Source organism: Arachis stenosperma, chromosome 6, assembly GCF_014773155.1.
Source record: "Arachis stenosperma cultivar V10309 chromosome 6, arast.V10309.gnm1.PFL2, whole genome shotgun sequence".
NCBI classification, from domain to species: Eukaryota; Viridiplantae; Streptophyta; class Magnoliopsida; order Fabales; family Fabaceae; genus Arachis; species Arachis stenosperma.
Window position 1 is genome coordinate 57379842 of NC_080382.1, and position 9318 is coordinate 57389159.

The 9318-nt window shown below is 40.1% G+C and overlaps 1 protein-coding gene across 1 annotated transcript; it reads right to left on the minus strand.

Annotated features, from left to right (window-relative positions):
* Positions 1-274: 274 nt before the first annotated feature.
* LOC130934080 (uncharacterized) lies at positions 275-1339 on the minus strand. The gene is made up of 2 exons (XM_057863670.1): positions 1023-1339; positions 275-719 (listed from the first exon to the last, which is right to left on the minus strand). The coding sequence occupies exons 1-2, from the start codon at positions 1337-1339 to the stop codon at positions 275-277; spliced, it is 762 nt and encodes a 253-aa protein (XP_057719653.1).
* Between the last annotated feature and the right edge of the window lie 7979 nt (positions 1340-9318).

Consider the following 9318-nt stretch of genomic DNA (forward strand, 5'->3'; position numbering starts at 1 on the left):
CCACATGTTCAAATGAGAGGATTTTGTTCACTGTGTAGTATCCAGAAAAGTGTGGAGATGTCTCTATTGGTTGGTAAGTTAGCATCACTTTATCCCCTGGTGAGAAGTCTTCAGTGGAGATTTTCTTGTTTCTCCATCCTCTTGGCATTTTCTTCTTGGGACTCTCTTCTTTTCCAGGAGATAGTTCAGGTTTTGGGATCTCAATTTTTGGACGGTCCTTGCTATGAATCTTAAATGCTGACTTTGATTGCAGCTTCTCCTCTATTCTTTAAGCTTATTGCAGCACCTCCACCTCTTCATTTTCTTTCCAGCATGAGCTTGGAAGTGCCTCATCAGGTGCCTCTTTCAAGTTTGGATCTATGAAATCAATCTTCATACACTCTTCCTCTTGGGTGGAGTCTTGCAAATTCTTGAAGACATGGAACACTATATGCTCATCATGCACCCTTAGCATTAATTCTCCTTTTTCGACATCTATCAATGCCCTGGCAGTAGCTAAAAAGGGCCTCCCTAGAATAATGGGAGTGTTGTCATCTTCCTCTATGTCTAGGATGACAAAGTCAACTGGGAGGAAAAATTTGTCCACCTTTACTAATACATTCTCTACAACCCCGAGTGCTTGCTGAATAGATTTATCCGCCATTTGAAGGGCTATCTTTGTAGGTTTCAATTCATGAATCTGAAGCTTCCTCATCAAAGATAGAGGCATCAGATTTATGCTTGCACCAAGATCACAAAATGCTTTCTCAATCATCATGTTGCCTATTATGCAGGGGATGTGAAAGCTCCCTGGGTCTTTCATCTTCTTTGGCAACTTTTTCTGGATGATGGCACTACACTCCCTGGTCTTCACAACCGTTTGTCCCTCTTTCAAGGATCTTTTCTTTGTCAACAATTCCTTCATGAACTTAGCATATAGGGGCATCTGTTCAAGTGCTTCAATGAAGGGGATGTTGATGTGTAGTGTCTTGAATATTTCCAAGAATTTGGAATATTGCTTCTCTTTGTTCTCTTCTTTAAACCTTTGAGGGTATGGGAGCATTGGTTGGTATGCTTTCACTGCCTTCTTCTTAGCCAATTTATCACTTTGTGTATAGGTTTCTTGCTCCTGCTTTTGTTCCTTCACCTCTTCTTTTAAGCCTTCTTTGATGTGCTCTTCCTGAGTAATGGCTTCTGTCTCCACTTTCTTCCCACTTCTCAGGGTGATTGCTTTACACTCCTCCCATTTTATGGCTTTTTCTGTGTCTCTTGGGTTGGGTATCGTATCACTTGGAAGAACATTGGTTGGCCGTTCAGCTTGTTTGGCTAATTGTCCCACTTGTCGCTCAATACTCTTCATGGTGGCCTCATGTTCCTTTTGTCCCTTGATTAAGGCTTGAGTGGTTTGAGCAAGTGCTTGCAAGGTTGCTTCAAGATTTGAGATTCTGGTCTCATGATGGTCAATTGGGGATATGATGGGGGTTGATTGTTGTTGGAAGTTGTTGGGTGGATTAGTGTGGTAATTTTGTGAGTAATTTTGTGAGTTGGATGTTGGTGCAGGGAAGTTGTTTTGGTGAGTTTGTGAATTATTATGAGGTGGTTGATATGTGTTTTGTGTTTTTCTATATTGGTTAGTGTTAGTGGCATGGTGATTTTGGTTATTTGTGTTACGGGTGTGGTTGTGGTTGTTGTTCTTTTGCCAATGGTTTTCGCCCCACTTTAGATTGGGATGATTTTTCCAGGAAGGGTTGTATGTATCGCCATGAAATTCATCCTGAGAATTTGAAGTGTTCTGCATCTACTGAACTTGTTCTTGTGGCTGTTCAACAGTGGTCCCTTCACCTTGGCCCCATTCAAGTGATGATTGATTTGTTGTATTCACTGATGCTAGTTGGAAACCATCCATTCTCTTTGTTATCATTTCCATTTGTTGTTGGATTTGTTGGTGCATTAACTTATTTTGTGCCAAGATAACGTCAACACCTTCAAGCTCCATTACGCCTTTCTTTGGGGCCGGGTTATGTTGCCTCTCTGATGAGTAATAATACTGATTGTTTGCTACAATCTCAATGAGGTCTTGAGCCTCTTCAGCAGTTTTCATCATGTTGAGTGATCCTCCTGATGAGTAGTCTAGTCCCTTCCTTGCTTCTAAGTTTAAGCCTTCATAGAAGTTTTGGTGTTTGACCCAATCACTAAACATGTCAGGTGGACATCTTCTCATTAGTGCCTTATATCTTTCCCAGGCTTCATACAATGATTCCCCTTCCATTTGCCTGAAAGTTTGAACCTCTGTCTTCAACTTGATGATTCTTTGAGGTGGGTAGAACTTTGCTAGAAATCTGCCCATTAGGTCATTCCAATTGTCGAGGCTTTCCTTGGGGAATGACTCTAGCCATTGAGTGGCCTTGTCCCTCAAAGAGAATGGAAATAGCAGCAGTTTGTAGACATCTGGATGCACTTCATTTGTCTTCACTGTATTGCATATCCTCAGAAAAACAGACAAATGTTGATTTGGGTCTTCAAGAGGTCCCCCTCCATAGGAGCAGTTGTTTTGTACCAAAGTGATGAGTTGGGGTTTTAACTCAAAGTTATTGGCCTGAACACTTGGAGTGGCAATATTGCTCCCACAATGTCTTGGATCAGGGATGGTATAAGAAGATAGCACCCTTCTAGGTGGTCCATCATTGTTGTTGACCCCTCCAGGAGGATTGTGCATGCCGTCCTCCATGACTTGGTCTTCTCCCTCTGATTCCTCTTCACCAACTATCCCCTTTCCTCTTTCTGCTCTCCTTACCCTTCGGAGGGTTCTCTCGTCCTCAATATTAAGTCTATTAGCTCCTGACATACACAAACAAAACCAAAATCACAAGTGAAACACTCTAGAACTATAGTGGAATTGGAGTTAGTGAAACAAAGTATCAAACAGTTAGTGGGCTTAACAAAAACACTAAAAAAAATGCTTAATCTAAACCACCATTCACTTAATCATTGTCAATCTTTTCCAATCTCCGGCAACGGCGCCAAAAACTTGATACGTAAAAATTTGATTTCACGTATAACTGGCAAGTATACCGGGTTGTATCAAGTAATAAAACTCACTAAGAGTGAGGTCGATCCCACGGAGATTGGTAGATTAAGCAACTTTAGTTTAATGATGAATTTAGTCAAGCGAACACGGTTTTGATTTTATGAGCATTGTGACTTTTGAACATAATTGCAGGAATTTAAATGGCAAGGAATTTAAAGAAATGGAATATAGAAATAAAATGAAAGTAAATAACTGAAACTTAAAATGCAAGAAACTTAAATGACATCAAAGATAAATTGCAAGGAATTAAAGGTTGCAGAAATTTAAAGAGCATAAGAGCAAAGAGCAAGAAATAAAGAGACAGAATGTAGATGACAAGAATAATAAATTGCAAGAATGTAGAAGGGAAATGGGGTAATGGGTGTTCAAACAACTAAGAGCAAAAAAAATAAGAATTGATGATGGAAAGGATCATTAGGGATCAGAGATACAAATTCTCATGAATTGATGTTGATCAATTCCTTCTCAATCATGGGTATAGATCCATGGCAAATGGGTAATTGAATCCCAATCTCTTGGTGATCTAATTTCTCTCAACATAGCCAATTGCCACTCTCGTGATTTAATTGTTCATGAGAAGAGATGAAGCTCAATTTCAAATCCAAGCTACACAATTTCCAGAATCTCAACTTAGGGAGGTTACATCTCACATACCAACCAAAGTGTATTGATTAACGAGATTATGAAAGGATGAACTCTAAACTGAACTATGTGGTTCATTTCTCAAATTCACCACATAATTCATATAGATTAACCCCTCTCTCGATGGTGGTTTAATCTTTGAAGAACAAGAATTTCCTCTTAGATTAACCACTTGAATTGAGAAGGAGAAGATGATTTATCATGCATTCAAACAAGCAGAGCTCTTCCCCCTAATGAAAGTGGGGTTTAGTGAATCATAGCTCCAATTTCAACAACAATTGCCATAAATGAAAATTAAACTAAGTGTGAAGAAGAATGAAGAAGAAGAAGAAAATGCTTAAAAACTCAAAATGAAATAGAAAAGTTCCAAGAAGAACCAAAATAACTCTCCGGGTATCCTCCCGGAAGTGCTAGAGAGTTCCCCAAGTAAAAGTGCTAGTAAGTGCTAAAAGTCTAGAAATCTAAGTGTCAAAAAAAGTCCTCTAAAAGTACACCACTCTTTCCTATTTATACTACTTCTAAAACTCCTTTAAAGATCTTTGATTGGGCTAGCAATGTGGGCTTCATTCTTTGTTAAATTCTTGGCAATGGAAGAAGTCAATGGAGCAAGTGTTGCTAAACAGAGAAGGAAGAGCTCATTCATAATGTTCCTGGCCCAATGGGGTGTTACTGGCAAACACGCCAGTGTAAAGGCACGTTGGCAACGTGCTTAAGAGTTTCCTGGGCTGGGAACTTTGTGCTGGGCGTTGTCAGCCCAAGTTGTTGCTAACAACTAGGCTTTTCTTCTTTTTGGCTCCACTTTCATGCTTAATGTTGCCCAGAATTTGAGTGTCAATCCTCTGCTTCAATATAGACTATCATACATCATTGGAAAGCTCAGAGTGTCTTCTTTCTAATGCACTTGGAATCATCTTAATTGAAGCTTTGTAGCTCAAGTTATGCTTCCTCAAAGAAGGTAAGGTCAGGCTGCCAAGTTGTTGCTGAACACGCCCCTTTCTTCTCAAGTTGGCAACGTGCCAAGCCTCCCAAGGCTGAAACATGGGGCTGGCGTTGTCTTCAAACACGCCCCCTTGTTGGCACGTTGGCAACATGCTCGTGCTTCCTCATGGGCTGCCTTCTAGCCTTCTTGAATTTCAACTTCATGTTCTTGTTTTTGGGGCCTAAAGATGACTCTGATTTGGCTTCAATTTTGTGCTCCACCATAGACTATTATATATGGTTGGAAAGCTCTGAATGTTAGCTTTCCAACGCAATTGGAAGCACTCAATTTGGATCTCTGTAGCTCAAGATATATTCCATTGAAGAGGACATGGTCAGGCTGCTAAAATCGCAGGCGTTTTTGGCAAACACGCCTTTGTATTTCCAAGTTGCCAACGCCTTCAGATTCTGAAGCTCTAAATGAAGCCCGCTTTTGAAGCTTTAAACGAATGTCAACCCCATACTATGATATATGGTTGGAAAGCTCTGGATGTCTACTTTCCAATGCCGTTGAGAGTGCATCATTTGAAGGTATACAACTTGCTACGTTTCTAAGGAACATGCCTTTAGAACTTGGCGTTGGCAACGTGCATCTCCCTTTCCTGGGCCAAGTCTTCTATTCAGCGTTGTTTGCCTGCGTTGTCCTCAAACACGCCCCTCATCTCTAGGCTGGCAACGTGCTCGAGGCTCTGGACTAGCTCCCCAAGGTTGCTTGCTGCGTTGCCAAGGAACACGCCTTTAGAATTTGGCGTTGGCAACGTGCTTCACACCCTTCCTACCCAAGCCTTCTTGCTGCTGGAGTTGTCACCAAACACGCCCTTGTTGGTGGCGTTGGCAACGTGGGTGGAGTTCTAAGGCTTTGCTTGCTACGTTGCCTTGAAACACGCCAATGAAGAGTGGTGTTGGCAACGTGCTCGATGAGTGGAGATCCAAGGTGTGGTGCCTGCCAAGCTTTCCTTCCTGGCGTTGCCTTCAAACACTCACCCTTTCTCCAAGTTGGCAACGCCAACAACTCCTCTTCTTCTTGCCCAGTTTGCTTCATTCTTGCTTCATTGCTTTCTTGTTTCATCACCTATCATTAACAAGGGAAATAGCTTCAAAGTCTTACCAATCCATGCAATTAATTTCATGAGATTCATTCATACTCATTCATTTATGTATTCCTTAAATCATTTGCATGAATTTGGCTACAATCAACATGGTCTTTGGTATTCTCATGCATGAAGACAAAACTCATAAAAATACTTGTTTATTTAAAGAAAATGAGTGAAACTAAGCTAAAACCAACTAAACTAACTAGCTAATATAGTAAATATGCAAATGCATCACGTGCCATGCCCAGCCTGGCATGCCACGCCCAGCCTGGCATGCCACGCCCCTTTAGGGGCCTTCATTGTTGCTCTCTGGAAAATTGTACTGGCGTGCCATGCCCAGCTTCTGGCGTGCCACGCCCATGTGAATGCTTTGAGGATCCCTTTAGACTTCAGTATTGGCGTGCCAAGCCCAGCTCCTGGCGTGCCACGCCATTGCATTTTTGTGGCATTTGCTCCAAGTGGCACGCTAGTTTCACACGCCCAACTTGTTTTGTTGTTTTCATCCCATTTTTGATGTCTTTTTCACCTGAAATTCAGCACAACCTCTTTTCAAAGCAATGTACTATCATATTCATCAAATATTGCATGAATTGTAATGATCAAATGAGATTATGCTCTTTTATGGTCCCTTTTATGCAAGAAAAAAGGGTAGATGATGCAAGTCATCACAACACCAAACCTAAGCTTTGCTTGTCCTAAGCAAGTCAATGTGAGTGGTTTCTATAAGAATTGAGACTTGACCTTGAGTGGATACAAACATAACTAACGATAGGACTAAGTGTTTAACATATGCATGCATATTTTGGTTTCAATGCCACAAAGAGCTTCTAGATCCTTGAGGGTTCTTCCAAGTATAAGCTTCAGGGGTCCTTTTTATTGATTGTCACCTTGAAGTACTAAGAGTTATTTCATTTTCTTTTTATTGACCACAACTCTAAATATTTTGTCTCAAGACAACCCTTTAGTTAGGCTTTCAATTAGCACTCCCAAACCAGTTGGCTTTAGGGTACTAGGTGTTGAAACACCCCTAAGAATTTACTTGCCCAGGTCTCTTCTTGACACATCTTCACCACAAGCATCTACTAGGTTTTTCAACTCTTTTGAGCTTTTTAATGTTTCTTTCCATACTAGTAGTTGATGCTCAGAGCCTTGGATCTTTATTACTTACTACTTCTTGGTTCTATAGATATTCAAGGAGCACCCCTTATCCTCTACTTGTGATACCTTCTAGGTCTAGTTGCTTTTCATGCCTTATTTTCCTTTTAGTTCATTCAAGGTTCTACACTTAGTTCCTTGTCCTTTGGTTCTTTTTGAATGATCTCTCTTGGTCTTAGTCTATTTTACAATTGTTCTTACACAACTCACAACAACTCTTATGGAGACAAACTATTCTTTATTGATGTTGAAAAGACTTTTGATTAACATTGCATTTTCTTTCTTGTAATTCAAAGGACTCACAAAAGACTTCAGTAAAAAAAAAAAACTAAGCATGAAACATAAACTATCCTAGCAGTACAATTTATTCTTAAACAAAAAGTAAAACATAGATAAACTAAGCAGAATTCAAAATTTAGAGAGTGTCAACCATGGAACTTAACGACCTTGAGCAGCTTCAACTTCAGTTCATTGGCCCTTTTCCTTTGTCTTTCTTCTTGGGAGGGGAGGAGTCACCTTCATCCTTTTTGGAAGATCCCTCTTGTGCCTTTGTATCCTTGGGCTTTGATGAGCGGATAATTTATACGCTTTTTGGCATTGTTTTTAGGTAGTTTCTAGTATGTTTTAGTTACTTTTTAGTATATTTTTGTTATTTTTTATGAAAAATTCACATTTCTGGACTTTACTATGAGTTTGTGTGTTTTTCTGTGATTTCAGGTATTTTCTGGCTGAAATTGAGGGACCTGAGCAAAAATTTGATTCAGAGGCTGAGAAAGGACTGCAGATGCTGTTGGATTCTGACCTCCCTGCACTCGAAGTGGATTTTCTAGAGCTACAAAAGCCCAATTGGCGCGCTCTTTATTGCGATGGAAAGTAGACATCTTGGGCTTTTCAGCAATGTAAAATAGTCCATACTTTGCTCGAGATTTGATGGCCCAAACTGGTGTTCAAACGCCCACCAGAGACTCTTTTCTGGCGTAAAACGCCGGAACGGGCACCAAAGCTGGAGTTTAACTCCAAACTTAGCTTTTCTGCTAGTTCTCAGCCCAATCACTCATCATCAATAAATGTATTCATCAAATTGCATTTCCAGAATAGAAGAAAACAGAATGTAAGGGTCTCCTAACTACCAAAACTGACATTAGACTTCCTAATCTACCATCTACAATCTACTTCTAGAAGGCGATGAAACACAATTATTAAACTAAAACTTAAACTACCTAAATCGACAATTTTAAGCTACTTCAAAGAAAGTAGTAATTCAAAAGGATATAAAGTGTTTGGGTGCCTCCAACTAGCGCTTCTTTACTGTCACTAACTTGACACTCCTCCATCTTTAGTTGAGCTTGTAGCTCACTCTCTGCTCCTACAAAGAGCCTCCCAAGTAATGTTTGAGCCTATGGCCATTGACAGTGAAAGTTCTTCGAGTTTTGTCCTCCATGAGCTCTACATGACCATATGGGGATGCTTTAAGGACAGTAAAAGGTCCTGACCATCGAGACTTGAGTTTTCATGAGAAGAATTTGAGTTTTAAGTTTAATAGTAGCACTTTTTGACCTTCCTCAAACTCTCTCTTTGCTATCTTTTGATCATGCCATCTCTTAGTTTTTTCCTTGTAGATTTTGGCATTTTCATATGCTTGAGATCTAAACTCTTCTAATTCTTGCAACTGCAAGATCATTTTCTCCCCAGCAGTAGTACCATCAAAGTTTAGTAGCTTGAGTGCCCAAAAGGCATTATGTTCAAGCTCAAGGGGTAGATGACATGCTTTCTCGTACACCAACTAATATGGGGTCATGCCTATTAGTGTTTTGAAGGCTGCCCGATATGCCCAAAGAGCATCATCCAGTATCTTCGAACGGTCCTTTCTTGAAGCTCCCACAGTTTTCTCTAGGATCCATTTTAACTCTCTGTTTGATATCTCAGCCTGCCCGCTTGTTTGAGGGAGATAAGGTGTTGCAACCTTATGCTTCACTCCATATCTCAAAAGTAAGGTCTCCAATGGTCTGTTGCAGAAGTGTGTTCCTCTATCACTAATGAGGGCTTTAGGAACTCCAAACCGGCTAAAGATATTTCTCCTAAGGAAGCTCATGACCACACCATTGTCATTTGTTGAGGTTGCAATAGCCTCTACACACTTAGAGACATAGTCCACTGACACTAGAATGTACTTATTTGTGTATGAAGTGGGGAATGGACCCATGAAGTTAATCTGCCATACGTCAAATAGTTCAAGTTTGATGAGCGGATATTTTATACGCTTTTTGGGGGTAATTTCATGTAGATTTTAGTATGTTTTAATTAGTTTTTAGTAAAATATTATTAGTTTTTAGGCAAAAATCATATTTCTAGACTTTACTATGAGTTTGTGTGTTTTTCTAT